Genomic DNA, 14,950 nt, shown 5'->3' with positions numbered 1-14,950 from the left:
TTCTCCCCTCTCCTCCTCCCCCCTCTCTCCTGGCCGGATCCTAATTTTTTTTTTTTAAATGGCTGAATCCCACAAAGACATAGAGGATGAGTGAGGAGACAACAGAAATAGAGCATCAGAAGGGGGGAAGCAGACAGACGAGTGATATCCGACTTAGCTGTTCTAAGAAAGCTTGATCCTAAGCCAGCAGTGAGCAAAGCCCAAAAGCAACCGTCGTCAACCCCCCTCACCAGACCTTCAGACTGTGCCCCATTGGCATTGGCCTGTACTCCTGCACGGTGGCGGTAATGATGCGGGCTGTAGATTGCATGACTGCTCTAAAGTATACTTAAGAATCGTTTAGACACCCAGATCCCCTCTCAACTCCCTGTAGCTGGGCGAGTTGCTCTCCCCTGTCTCTGGGAGTCTGAGGACAGGTTTACTCTCTGCAGCAGATGAAGCAGCAGATTTATGGACTTGGGAACTTCATGGTCAGTTGAAGGCATGTATCCAACCCAACACAGGGATTTAAGTTAATTTCCACAGAAATCTTCCAGCCCTAGCCTCATTTGGAATTTGGTGTCTAGATTGCTGGCATCTTGCCTTTTGCCCATAGATGCAGTAGATTCTTCCTTGGGTCATCTAACCTTCTCAAGACAGGAGACTTAATAATATTGGCAGGCAAAGGCCTCGAGTTTTCTTTATGGGTCAGTTCAAAATATTTTCTAACTTCAGTGTAATTGTTTTCTTAGAGCCATGGCTTGCTTAGGAGGACTTTTCTTAATTTGCAGATATATGGGGCCCTTTCTAATGATTTTTGTTCTCAATTTCTAGAATCACGCATTGAGGTCAGAGATACACGAATCACTGAAGAATCGTTTCTTTACGGACGCTCCTGGGATTCGATGTATTTAAATATCCTTCGGTAAATTTTAACGGAACACAATACAAAATGGAGCTGCACAAAACATGAATGTGCCACTCAGTATATTGGTACGTCACAAACATCTGAGTAACCACAATCCGGGTTGAGAAATGACGAATTGCCAGCAGACCAGAAGCACGCTCATGCCTTTGCCCAGTCACTAGCATCTGCCACCTCAGCAAATATAGCCAGTATTTAGACCGTTCACACTTTAATTTTTCCTCTTTGTAAGCCTTATTACATATAATAAGTAGAGTCAGTATAGTACATATTCTTATAGTCTGGCTTTCGGGGGCAGCATTATGTTTTCTTTTCTTAGTATTCATTTTTGTTGTAGTTTGTAGCTGGAGTTTATCTATTTTCATTACTGAATAGCAGTTCAATTTGTATGAGTATGCTACAATTTACTTATACGTTCTATTTCTGGTGGACATTTAGTGGTTTCTAGTGCAGGAGTGTTACAGTTTCTATTGTGGCGAGCATTCATAAACATGTCCTTTGGTTAACACGTGTATGCATTTAAGGCTGTGCGTACTGGATCACTTTTATTACTTTTTTTCCCTTACTGCACTGTAAGTGGTGACGGTGGGTTTATCCGGATCTTGTTTCTAGGCCCAGAGGGAAGGCCTTCAACTCTTGACCATTGTGATGGTTTTTGTAGGCTTTTAAAAGATGTTCTGATTGGAATAAGGGCGTTCCCTTCCACTCCTAGTTTGCTAAGAGGTTTTTATAATAAGGGGATGTTCATGTTTTAAAAATCAAATGCATGAGATACTTTCTCTGCTTTCTATAGAGAACACCATATTTTTTCTCCTTAATACATTACTTCTGTGGAATACATTAATTTTAAAAATTCGGAACCATTTTATTTCTAGAATATTCTTGACCCGTTCGTGGAATATTTTTCTTTTTAAAGATGTAACTGGATTTGTTTTGCTGATGCTTTCCCCGAGATTGTTCCCTCTATGCTTATGTGAAAGACAGGCCTGTGTGTTTCATTTCTTATTGTATTCTCATAAGGTTTTTGCTTCATAAAACGAGATGGGATGTGTTTCCTCTTTTGTACATTTCCTGGCAAGAATGTAAGGTTGACATTCTTTCTCTTTAAATATTTTGTAGAATTAATTGGTGGAACCATCAGAGTCTGGAAGCTTGTTTTCGCTGTTGCTGCTGTTGCTTTCTTCGGACTGTTTATTGAGTATTACAGGACAATTCAAACGTTTAGTTTGTTTTTGTGTCATTTTGTTGTGTTTTCTTGAAATTCGTACAGTACATCTAAATTTACAAATATATTGGCATAAATTCTACAGGATGTTGACTAATAACTTCTTTAATATCTTTATTGTCCATAGCCATGTCTCCTCATCCATTCCACACATTGGATATTCATGATTTCTCTCTTTTTTGTTCAGGCCCACACAAGGCATTTATTAATTGCGTTGTCTTTACAAAGGAACAACTTTTGGTTGTGTTGTTTTATCTCGAGCTGGCTTATACTTTTTATTTAGTTTCTTCTGATTTTTTCAGGTTTAACCTGGTGTTCTAAATTTTTGAGATTGATGCATGGGTCATTACTTTTCTGCCTTTCTTTTTTATGTAAATAGACATTTAATGTGCATGCTACAGGTTTTCATTGTTATTCAGCTCAAAGTATTTTGTAATTTCATTGCTGATTTCTTGTTTGAGCTATGGGTTATTTAGGAGGATATTTCTGAATTTAGAAATATACAGAGGATGCCTTTTATTTCTTTTTCTTGCCTAATCGCTCTGGCCAGAACTTTCAGTACTATGTTGAGAAGAAGTGGCAAAAGTGGGCGTCGTTGCCGTGTTCCCAATCTCAGAGGAAAAGCTTTCACTCGTTTGCCATTGAGTATGATGTTCACAGTGAGTTTTTCATATACGGCATTTATTATATTGTGGTAGTTTCCTTCCATTTCTAGTTTGTTGAGTGTTTTGATCATGAAAGCATGTGGACTTTGTCCGATGCTTTTACTGCATCAGTTGAGATACTCCTGTGGTTTTTGTTCTTCATTTTGTTGATGTGGCTTAGTACGTTAATTGATTTTCATTGGTCAAGACTTCCTTGCATTTCATGAATAAATCCTACTTGGTCATGGGCTCTTCATGTGCTGTTGAACTCGGTTTGCTAGTCTTTTGTTGGGTATTTTTGCATCAACACTTTTCTGGGGTATAGGTCTGTTGTGTTCCTTTCTTGTGGTCTCTGCCTTTGGTATCAGGGTAATGCTGAGTTGAAAGTGTTCCCTCCTTTTCAGTTTTGGAAGAGATTGAGGAGGATCGATGCTAATTCATTTTTAAATGTTTGGTAGAATTCTTAAGTGAAGCCATCCGGTCCTGAGCTTTTCTTCATTGGGAAGTTTGTGATTATTCATTCACTCTCCTTACTAGTTTTAGGTCGTCCAGGTATTTTATTATTATTACTATTATTATTATTATTACTATTATTATTATTATTATTTCTTCATGATTCAGTCTTGGTAGTTTGTCTGTTTCTCAGAGTTTATCCATTTCTTCCAGGTTGTCCAATTCGTTGGTGTGTAATGTATTCTCTTATCATCTTTTTGTTTCTGTAGCATCAGTTGTAATGTCCCCACTTTCATTCTGATTTAGTTGTTTGAGTCTTCTCTGTTTTTTTCTTAGTTAATCTACTTAAGGGTTTGTCAGTTATCCTGATCCTTTTAAAAAATCCAGCTCTTGGTTTCATTGAATTTTTCGATCATTTTTCTATTTTCTACTTTGTTTATTTCTACTCTAAATTTTATTTCTTTTTTCCTTCTACTAAGGTTGAGTTTAAGTTGTTCTTCCTTTTCTAGTTCTTCAGTCATAAAGTTAGGTGGTTTGTTTAAGATCTTTCCTCTTTTTTAAGGTACGCACCTACTGATCTAAACTTCCCTCTTAACACTGCTTTTCCTGCATCTCGTAAGTTGTGGTATTTTGTGTTTTTGTTTTCCTTTTTCTCCAGATATCTTCTAATTTCTCTTGTGGTCTCTTCTTTGGCACATTGGTTGTTTAAGAGGGTGTTGTTTAATTTCCACACACTCGTGAATTTTCCAGTTATCTTTCTGGTATTAGTTTCTAACTTCACTCCATTGTGGTCATAAAAAGTATTAATATGACTTCAAACTTCTTAAATTTGTTAAGATCCTAAATGTGAACAAAAAAGCTTTTTGTTGTTGCTGGTTTGTTTACAACTCCGGAAGAGAACGTAGGATAAGATCTTGGTGAACTTGCGGTAGGAAAAGAACTCATACCTCTCTTACACAGAAAGTAATAGTAATAGCCCAGCATGAAAAAGTGTGAACTGGATTTCATCAAATTTAGAAATTCTGCACTACATCATTAGGAAAACGAAAAGGCAAGCCATAGACTATGAGAAAATGTTTGCAATATATACACCTGACCAAAAAAGTGTGCAAAATACTTAAATAACTCTTATAATTACTTATTAAGAAGACAAACGACCCAATAATAAATGGGCAAACCATTTGAACAGAACTTCGCGTGTACACGCAAAAAGATAACTACAAATGGCCAAGAGAAGAGGCCGGGCCAAGGTCACCAGGTGAGGCAGTGGCAGAGCTGGGTCAGAGACAGACCTAAGGCAAGTCGCTTCCCTTCTCTGAGTGTGTTTCCTCATGTGCGCAGTGAGGGTGTACAGAGCCCCAGAGTACCAGTGTAGTGGATTGAATTCTGTCCCCCCAAAACTCACCGAAGCTTCAATTTTGTCCCCCAAGTTTTATGGATTAGAATCTTCGCCCCCACCGTGACTGTTAAGAGGGTGGGAAATCCTATGATGGTAATTGAAAGGTGGAGCCTTGAAGGGGTGATTGGATTATAGGACCATGCTGTAGTGAATGGATTAAAAGTGGCGGTCAGGGGCATGGTTCTGCGGACTTTAAGAGGAAAGGAGAGTCTGTCTCTCTCTGCTCTCTCTGCTTCCACCATCTTGCAATGTGAGACGCCTGGGTCACTGTCGCCACCACCAGATGGACTTTGGGCTTCCTAGCCTCAGAAAACTGTAAGCAATAAATTTCATTTTTCTTTATAAATCACCCAGTCTCAGGTATTTTGTTATAAGCAACAAAAGCAGACCAATACAACCAGTGAGGATGCAATGAGGGAGTGCATGAGAAGCCCTCGGCCTGGCCCAGATCCTGATGACAAGGAAGGCAAAGACAAGGAAGGGCAGGATGGATGCCTAGAAAAACACCCAACCTGCTGTCTCAGGAGGCTGGGCGGGAGGTGGCAGGCCTTAAAAGCCGAGGGTGGACCTAAGGAGGGAGCAGGAAGCTTCCACGTGAGGTTATGTTCTGCCTAAATGAAGGGAGATGGGGAGCAGTATGTGCAGCCTGTTGGGAGTGTAGGTGTCAGGAGAGAGTGCCCAGCAGGCACTGTGAGCTCCTGGATGGCAGTGGCAGCAGACTGCAGGGGGCAGAACATGCCTCTTGGCCTCACAGGGTCCTGGGTTCCAGGCCCTGCACTGCTGATTCCTGGCTGCGTGACTTCTGGAGAGTGTCTTCCCTCTTGGAGCCTCAGTTTCCTCATCCGTGGAATGGGCCTAATCGCCCCCTCCTCTGAGGGCTGCCTGATAAATGGAAACATAGGCCCAGACAACAAAGTGCACATAAATATTCACAACTTCGTGCATAATGGTCAATACCTGGAAACAAGTGAATCGACAACCGCTCGTCCGTCAGCAAGTGTATGAGGAATCAGAGAGAGCAGGCCCAGGCTGGGGAGAAGGCTGTGGTGGCGGTCAGATGCCACTCGCACCTCCACGACGGAGCCCGCACATAGTAGGGTCTCAGAAAATACCTGCAACGTGAATTGTGTACCTTTGTGGTGGTGGAGTCTGTGGCAGGCCCAGGCTAGGGGTGGGAGGGAGGTCTGCCATGGTCTCCTGTTTGCCCTTTCAGTGAGGTGGTGGCCGTCTCCGGGATGGCTGGCCTGACCCTCCTGCGGGACCCACAGTCTGCTCGCATTCCCCAGGGCCTCCTTCCTCCCTGCTCCCAGGCCAGCCTCCTGCTCCCTTCCTCCCTGCCCAGCCTGCTCTCAGTGCTCCTCCCTGCAGAGGGCAGGAAGGGGGTGTGTGGGCGCGGGGAGAGCCCAGGAAGCCTGGAGGCCTGGGGAGGTGGTGCCCTGCACAGCACCGCATCTCTGAGGGCTGCTTCCTCCTCCTTTCCAGATGAGCTTCCCTATCTCAAGTGCCCTCTGCACACAGTGCTCAAACTCACACCCGTGGCTTATGGTGAGTGCTCCCACACTGATGCAAGAGGAAGCACGTGCCTACCGTGTGCACACAAGTGTCCCAGGAGGTTGCAGCCAAGTTGTGTGTAACACATCATGCCAGGGCTGGGGTCCCAGGCCTCCTCATCTCCCCCACAGCCCCAACCATAGACTTGGAAACATAAAGGGAAAGGAACTCCGCTTCTGTGTGTGTGTGTGGTGTGGTGTAGTGTGTGTGTGTGTGTACGCGCGCGCACGCACGGCCCAGTAAAACTTTGGCACTCAATTTCTGTGAGAATCTCAGAATGTCAGTGTGGCTGAGTGTGGACCCAGGAACCAGAGAAGCAGAAATCACAGTACACTGGCCAACAGGTTAGAGACCCACCCGAAGCCTATCTGAAGGACAGGGCCAGCGTCCTGGGTGTGTGACCTAAGGAGCCTGGAGATCAGAAGGGCTCCACACCTGGCTTAATGCTCTGGTGTCCCTGTCTTGAAATTCTCACTAATTTTTGAGGAGGGGATCTGCGTTTTCATTTTCCCCTGAGCCTCGAAAATTATGTAGCTTGGTCTGGGTCAGGATGTGGGTCTAACTGAGGGCTGGGAGCATCTTCTGGGGAAAAGAGTCAAGGGGGAGGCAGGGCCCCTTACACCACCACCTCCCTCTTCATCTGGGGCTCTGGACATTACCGGGGAACTCCATACAGCTGTGGACACTGTCCCTGCCTGCTACTGAGCCCTTCCCAGGAGACCAAACGGCCTCTGCTCTCTCTGTCTCTCTGTCTCTCTGGCCTCACTGGGAGAGCCCTGCTGCCAGGGAAGAAGAGCTCCCAAGCCCCCTACAGGCCTCCGCTCTGTCACAGGCAGTGGACTGTCTAGGCGTGCGTGAAACTTTGTTTTCATTAAATCCTGCTCCATCAGCAACAACGGCTCCTCCTTCCACCCACTGGAGGGGTGAGAATGCCATCGTGAGGCCGACCTCATCGTCCCCAAGACCCCGCCCCAGGGATGAGGTCCTGAGCTATGTGGATGATGAGCCAAGGGTTCTGGAATATCGTCTCTGAAGGTGGTGGGCCTGGTGAGTGCCTGTGGACCCTGTCCCGCAGCAGGAGGGACAGTGGTACCACTCCCAGTCCTCCACTCCATCCCTTCTCCTGGCCTCCCTCTTGCCATCTGACTGGGGCTGCTGAGCAACGCTTGTAGGAAAGTACATCACAACATGGACCGGGGCCTCCCCACACTCGTGGTCCCTGCCCTCAGCTGGCCCGCAACACCCCTCCCATTCTCCCACCCATACCTGCTGGCCTTTTTAGCAGAGGCGGGGCCCACCTATCCCAGAGTGCCTGAAGAAGTTTCCTTGCTAGCAGCCCAACAACGGGCCACCTACAGCGACAGGTACTCAGGCAAAGGAGGAAATATCCACATTAATTTTGCAACTTTAATGTAACACTGATACAAAAACAAGAAAGCACAAGAAAGAGCACACAAGGAAAGCAGGAAGAGCGGAGAGCTTCATCTCGCATGCCACCTTCGACTGATAGGTAGAAGCTGCCTAGAGTGCTGGGTTAAGAAGGAATCGGAGGAGGCACTCTGGCTGGGTGGGGAGGATTGCTGCAATCCCTCAGCGGTGTCTGAAAACACAGGAAACAGAAGTTATATACGTTACCGAAGAAGTGTCTTTCCACGCTGGTATCGATGCCCTGCCCCGACACCCCCCCTCCCCACGCCTCCTTCTGACACCTCACGGCTCCTCCACAGCCCTCCTGCAGAGTCTCATTTCTCTCCTGAGAATCTTACTGGATCCAAGAGAAGAAGCTGGCACCAGCTCTGGCGGCGTTTCTGGTCCGGATGGTGGAGCTGGTGCTGGGGCCATCTAGGACGCTGGTGCTGGGCCCACCATTGGTGCCGCTGCTGACACCAGCTCTCCACGTGGCTCTCCTGTTGGCACGGTTGCTGTTCAGAATGTACTGATGGTATCTGGCCCAGAACGCAAAGGGGATCCTGGCCCAGGCATCGCCAAAATCTCCATCCTCGTCCCAGGTCAGCAGTTCGACCTGTATGTCGTCCCAGCTCCACCGTCCAATCAGTGCTTCGTCACCGATGTTCATCTGGGCCCTCATCTGGGCCCTGGCATGTTCCTCAGCCATATCCACATCCATGGTCTTGAAAGCATCGTCCACAGCCTCCAGGAAGTGAGCCTTCCATTCCCGGGGGTCTCGATTCTGATACTGAGGTGGAAACAGCAGCCATAATGACTGACCTACTCCACGTTCACGGAGCACCTGCTGCCTGCCACCCCATCCCCCACCCCGGCGCTTTGGGCAAATATGACGAAAATGAAGACGACTGCACCCAGTCCCCTGCTGTTCTGTGCCAGACCCAGGGTTTTGCCCCACCCCTCACACTCACAAGTTCATGGGAGAACTCGTATGAGCTACAAGATACAAGAACCTTTCCGGGCCTCGGTACCCTCGCTGGAGATGCGGGATAACAGGAATGACGCCGCGACCGAAAAGCAAACCACCCCCAGTGCATGGCACCCGACAGAGGCTCTCCATTACCTGAGCAATGAATCTCAGGACCCTCATCTTGCTGGTCTCGTGGCGGGCTCGCAGGCCCCACAGGAGTTCATACTCAGGCGGGCTGCTGTTGGGGATCTTCTTGTATTCCAGGTACCTTAGTGTGAGAGGAAAAGAAACTTTGCTCCTAGCCCAGAAGACCTGTTGTTGAACCCATGGGTTCCGGGGGCCCCTCCTCAACCCAATGCTGCAGCTCAGTTCCTGGAAGAGGATCGCCTGCCTCTCCAGCCCTGGCCTCCCTCCCAGGACTCCCGCCTGCAATAGTGAAGCCTTCCAAGCCTCAGCCATTGGTCCTGCCCGGAAGCCACGTGGAGGTTGGGGGGGGTGGACACGTGTAGGGCATTTGTTCATAGGGAGGCCACAAGTTTTGCGCCCCTCGTCACAGTGACCCCAGATTCCTGTCGGGTGTGTTGTAAACAGAGGAGCCATTCTTCAGGCCCCCTGCTCTGAGCACACCCCACCCCAAGGATCTTATCTGCGGCCGGGTCAAGCAAGTCCCAGAAAGGTCCATCCTAGAAAACCACTGGAAAGGAAGAAGCAGTCAGCCAAGGGCAGCGTGCTCCATGCGTACTCCTAAATTCCTGAGTGTGCACATGTGTGTGCCTGGGCGAGTGCTCACTTGGTCTCCAAGGACCAAGGATAGGGTGGGCCCTGGCCACAAAGTCAGGAGGGCTGGGTTGTGGCCCTTACCAGCTGTGGGCCACACTCAGAGACTTCCCTTGTCTGAGCCCCAGGACCCTTAGGGGAAATTCCTGTGACAGCCTCCAGGGCAGGCGCCCAATGACATGGAGAATACCCTGCACTGTGTTCTCAGTCAATGTGTGCTCACTTTCCCCAAGACCGCCCCAGCACTCTACTCCCCACACACGCACATGCCCCCACCCCTGCCCAGATCCGCACCCGAAGCACCCATCCCTCCAATGTAAGATCCGGGATAGGGAATGGCTTTCCCAGTCATTGTGTTCTCGCACACAAGGAACACGCGAGTGTGAGGCGCAGTTAGCTCAGGCAACACCTACTTCTGCTTCACGAAGTCTTCTGTGATGAGCTTCCTCAGATCGCCAAGGAAAGGGTGCCTCACCCTGAGGGCAAGGAAAAGAATCCATGACGAGAGCCGGTGCTGGCGGCAGTGCCCGGATGTGGTCAGGGGCACTCCCCAGCATGATTACCAGTTTCCCAGCTCACGGGGCATCGCCATGGAAACCTGGGCATGCAGCAGAGGCCAGATGACTGAAGTTATGTACATTACCACGTATCACCCAGGGATGTGCTAGGTAGGAGTTTGGTGGAGCCCCGAACTCTGACTATCTCTCTTAGATCTCACCGAGCGACAGAGAGCGGGGAGGGGGCTGAGAGTTCCAAACCATTTCCCCATCCACCCTGGCGAGACCCTTTGTGCTCTACCCAGCCCACGGTGCCCCACTCCCCTGCACCACACCGCCAGGCTACTGCAATCCCGGGACCTCTTTCGCTGGAGGACAGCAGTGAGGGGCAGGTGCTGAGAGAGGCCAATCATACCCAGGGTGCAGTCCCATCTTGCGTAGTGCCTCCCAGAGGACAGCTGCGGGGGAGATGAGGTACAAGAGTTTGGCACACGAAGACGAGAAGGTGGGCGTCCCCCAGCTGCAGGTCCAGCCACTCACCCTCACTGGCACGGTTGCCATTCATGAAAATGACACCCAGAATCACCAAGAGGAGACTCAGCCTGGGAGTGTCCTTGGTCCTAAAGGTGTAGAAAGAGGGATCCTGTCTAGCAGCCATTTGCCCTAGAGATTACGGCCAGCTCACCCAACTAGCCTCTCCCAGACGTCCCGGCTAGGCGTGAATTCCTCCCAGTGATACGCCTGCCTCGCTACCCGCTTGCACACAGTTTATACCTCCGCCTGAGACTTAACCACCTCATCCATAAAACGTGGAGACTAATACTTCCCTCCCAGGGTTCTGCAGAGGACAGGGTGAGGCAGGGGGCAAATGCTCGGCCCGCGGCAAAGGTGCGTCCAGAGGCATGTCCAAACCCTTCCTGCCCTTCCTGCATCGGGATCTACACTCAACAGTAAGCTCTCCCTTGAGGAGAGCTCTGCCACGTCCAGGTCAGGCACGCAGTAGGAAGAGGCAAGCTGCTCTCCTCGGAAGCTTCGGGGGTTTGGGTGAAACCCCAATGGCCGCAAGGCCTCCTCCCAGGCCCTACTATCATCCCTTTCATCCGGCAGTCACTGGGCACCACGAACTGTGTGTGGGAGCCGTGCCTTCCTGTTTCTCTGAGAGGATGTGGGCAGGGAAGGGGCATCATCGAGGAAGGCCACAACCCTCTTGCCCTCTCTTACTTTCCAAGGAGGCGAGCTGAGGAATCCCGTGTGCAGACAAGAATATACAGGTGTTCTTCTTTGTCGATTTCCTTCAGGTGGATCCCAAACTTCTACAGCGGGGAGAAACCAGAGTGTGAGATCAGAACCCCATGCTGGGCATCCTGCAGGCAGTCAGTCAATTCTGACTGTTCCTCGGGGAAGGACTGTTGCTCGGCAGGTAACCCAAACTCGAGGGCATGGGTGGAAGAGGAGAGGACACGGAGGACCTGCCCCGTGGGAGCTCTGGCCCTGACAGAGCCAAGGAGACTCACCTCACGAGACAGTGAGACACTCAGAGAGCACAAGAGCGAGAGGCAGCGAGGGAAGCAATACACGTCAAACTGCCGGCACAGTGGAAGCTCTCAGGTGGAGAGGCTGGGGAAGGCTCCAGGACCGGCAGTACTGAAACTGGGCCTGGAGGGGCTGTAGGCTTCCCCACCGCTCTCATTCCACACAGCTGCGCACCCATCCCTGCACCCACCTTTTCCAGAGTGTAAGTCGCTCGTTCAATGATCTCAGGGAAATGTTCGTCGTATTCTCGGATGACATCCTTCAGCATGTCTGCGGGAGTCGGAGGGTGGGAGAAAGCACCTGAGCTGAGCAGGGGCCACAGAGCTGCAGCCCCTTGGTCAGCCCTGCTGAGGGGGACACAGTCAGAACCCCGTCCTGCGGCAATGGAGGGACCAGCCATGGCCTGGTGGGTGGGGGCACATGAGCAAAGGGATGCCCACAGAGTGGGGCTGGCGGAGGGAGTACAGGATGCCTACCTGAGCGCTTAATGGGGATCTTCTTGTAGTCTTTAATCATCAGGTATTTCACTAACTTATTTGCCTGGAGGAGGAGGAACCCACGAGGACGTCAAGGCATGGGTGATCACAGAGAACTGGCCCAAAAGGGAGGAGAGGAAGGAGGTGGGGGAGGGCAGACCTCTTACCCTCTCTTGCAGAAGGGTCACGTTGCGGGGGGGCAGGCACAGTACGTGCCTTGAGGGTACCCGGGACCTCAGGGCCGTCGGGGGCCGAGGGGCTAACGGAGCCCGCACGGTCAGCGGGGGCTGTGATGCTCTCCAGGTCGGCGGGACCGTAGGAAGCTCTCTCTCCTCCTCGCTGCTCTCACACTCGTCATCCAGATGCTTAGACTGTATCATGAGAGAGAGGGGAGACCCAGGGCTACCGGCCTCCCTGTGCAAAATCGCCCGGCACAGCACATGCCTCGACCAGGGCGGGTACTTGGAAATAAGAGCAGTACAGGCAGCGACTAACATGTGCTGAGTGCTTACTAAGTGCCAGGCACTGAGCCAACCTCTTCTCCCACCGGTCCCGAGAGAAGGAACTACGCGGGGTAAAAACGTGCTCAGCAAACTTGTGCTGGGGAAACATGGACGAGCTGAAGGAAGAGGAGGGGAGGGGAGCAGAAGGGTGGGGAGAGGAGAGGAGAGGAGAGGAGAGGAGAAGGGGGAAGGGAGGAGGGAGCAGAAAAGAAGAGAGAAGGGAGTAGAGGAGAAGGGAGAAGGGAGGAGGGAGGAGAGGAGAGGAGCGGGAAGGGAGAGGAGCAAGGAGGTGGTGGACAGGGCAGGGAGATCTCACCTTCTTCGTCCTCTTGCCTCCCATCCTGGTCCAGGGCTCAACATTGTGCTGGGCAGTGACAGCTGCACCCTCAGGCTCGGGGATGCTTGTGGCCATCTTAGCCTTAGCAGCAGTTGCTGCCACGACATTCTGAGGCTCCACCCACCGAGTCTTGGCCAGAGCCTTCCCAGACTTGGTCACCTTGGGCCGGGTGGCTGCCACCTCCCTGGTAGGTGCTGCCTGGGGCACACCGGAGGCAGCACTGGGGCCCTCTGTGGCAGCCTCTTGGGCCGGGGCAGGTCTCTTGGGGCGGGGGAAGGCCATGCCACTGACACCTGCTGGCTGAGTGAAATCAAAGCCATCGTTCGGACCCAGGCAGGCTGTCTTGGGCCGAGTGGCATCCATCTCCCTGGCACGTGGTGCCTGAGAGAAAGTACAGGCAGTACTAGGGCCCTCCTCAGTAGCTGCCTCCTGGGCCTGGGAGGCTGTCTGGGACTGTGTGGAGGTTGCCGGAGCCCTGGGGGCAGCCATTTCACGGGTGACTGACATCTGGGAGCTCTGCCGAGAAGCAAGGAGTGCCCTGGGGGTGGTCCCCTGAGCCTCAGCATATGTCATGGGCTGGGTATCGTCTCCTGAGGCCTGCTGTGTGGCCAACCAGTGGTTAGCGACCATCTGATTGAAGGAGCTACGGGCAGCAGCGGCCACGGCCCGAGCAGCACGGTTGGAGGCAGCGGCGCGGGCTACGTTGGCAGCACGGGTGTTTGTGTCATTGGCAAGTGTTTCCGGATCCAGCTGCAATGCCTCCACCAGGGTCTGGGCCAGCACAGGGTTTTCCAGTTCCCAGGGCTCATTCTGCAAGGCCAGAGAGAGAAGGGTGGGGGAAGGCAGACGACTCTACACACTTGCATTCTGTTTCCTTGTGCTGGCCGGCGTCCTCCCAGAAGCCAGCCCTGACCACCCCGAGACCTTCCCAAACCCCCCTCCTCTGAGCAGGAGAGGGAAGGCTCGGGGAAGCTGGGCAGTCCTTCCCCACGAAACCCTCTCCTGCCTCCACCTTCCTGCACTGGGGAGAAGGCCCAGGGCAAGCAGGTGGCCAAGAGGAGCCTCACCGCTAAGATGCGAAGGCCTGGACCCAAGCTACCAAGGGCTCTGAGGATATGGATGTCGAAGCTGGTGAGGGTGCCATAGCCACCAAAAGCTCCAAATTCTTCATAGTCGTTTCCTTCCACCATCTCTTCCTCCCCGGCTTCGTCGCTGCCCTCATCCATGTCTTCAACATTGTAGTTTTCCGATTCCACGCTGTAGCTTCCCTCAGCCATGCTGCGCGTCCCATGGAGAAGAGAGCTCAGCCTGAGAGCCCAGGGGGAGGGGCAGGGATCCAGTGGGAGGCGGGATCGCCCGGGAGGTGAGGGGCCGAAATCAGGTTACTAGGCAGGACCCACTAGTACGAGGTGGGGGGGGGGCGGGGGGTAGACTCAGTCAGGGACAGAGCCCTAGGAAGGAGACAGCGGAGGTCAAGGAGACCTCGCACCAAAAGGGGAGTTTAGGACGCGGGCAGGCTCCCGATTCCAGAGACTAGATTTGAATAGGGGTGTACTGGAGAGCTTGGGTCCCAAGAGTCCCAAAGGGGATGCACTGAGACAGGGAAAACCAAAAGCGGGATGAAGGGGGAGCAGATGCGAGGGCCCAGGCAACAGGGACAGCGGAAAGATCTGGGTAACTGAATCCCAGGGATCTTCCCGCTAGGTCCCGGCGGGGGGATTCAGCTGATTTCATTCTAGGTTGAGCTCATACTGGAGCGCTAGGGACGGACGGGGTGGGGACCTCGGACCTAAGCGAGGCTCGAATTGGAGCGCTGTAGATCTCCACTCCAAGGACTAGAACTCCAGGAAGGGGGCAAGCGGTCAGCTCGGTTGGAGTGATCTAGGAGTGGTTGGGGTGGGGGTGGGGCCTCCGGTCTAAGGAAGCTCAGCTCGGGGCACACGGGTCTGCTACTGAAAGGTTGGGGTCGTGGGCTCTGGTATAAGTAGGGCTCGGATAGGGGCGCCTGAGTCTGATGGTGATGGTGATGGTGATGGGGGGTGGGCGGCTCCAATCCAGACCTTGGGTCTAATGGGGTTCCGGTTCTGAGTGCTTGGGCTTTGTTCAGAAACGGAGGTGGGAGGAGGACGCAGCATGTCGGGTGCCACTCGCCCTCTCCCGGTCCTGTCTGGGGTTGGATCCTTACCTTCCCTGGGGCTCCAATGGCGTCCGTCCTCAGCACCAGGAACCCCGCAGCCGCGCCCTCGCCTACTGCTGCCAGCACAGCAGCTCCGA

At 51.9% G+C, this 14,950-nt stretch overlaps 1 protein-coding gene and 1 non-coding gene across 2 annotated transcripts; both read right to left on the bottom strand.

Moving 5' to 3' along the window:
• Nucleotides 1–7,696: 7,696 nt before the first annotated feature.
• Nucleotides 7,697–14,950, bottom strand: LOC134367278 (melanoma-associated antigen D4-like). Its single transcript, XM_063083981.1, has 14 exons — nucleotides 14,862–14,950; nucleotides 13,744–13,954; nucleotides 12,656–13,486; nucleotides 12,004–12,207; nucleotides 11,837–11,900; nucleotides 11,551–11,630; nucleotides 11,049–11,140; nucleotides 10,368–10,447; nucleotides 10,243–10,285; nucleotides 9,744–9,806; nucleotides 9,415–9,462; nucleotides 8,707–8,821; nucleotides 7,943–8,373; nucleotides 7,697–7,776 (listed from the first exon to the last, which is right to left on the bottom strand). The coding sequence occupies exons 2-14, from the start codon at nucleotides 13,951–13,953 to the stop codon at nucleotides 7,767–7,769; spliced, it is 2,271 nt and encodes a 756-aa protein (XP_062940051.1). The 5' UTR covers nucleotide 13,954; nucleotides 14,862–14,950; the 3' UTR covers nucleotides 7,697–7,766.
• LOC134368828 (small nucleolar RNA SNORA11) lies at nucleotides 9,055–9,183 on the bottom strand. The gene has a single exon (XR_010022525.1). It is a non-coding gene; the product is annotated as a small nucleolar RNA SNORA11 (small nucleolar RNA).

Source organism: Cynocephalus volans, chromosome X (assembly GCF_027409185.1).
Source record: "Cynocephalus volans isolate mCynVol1 chromosome X, mCynVol1.pri, whole genome shotgun sequence".
NCBI classification, from domain to species: domain Eukaryota; kingdom Metazoa; phylum Chordata; class Mammalia; order Dermoptera; family Cynocephalidae; genus Cynocephalus; species Cynocephalus volans.
The sequence above is the reverse complement of the archived record's forward strand: the minus strand, read 5'-3'. Positions and strand labels throughout refer to the sequence as shown.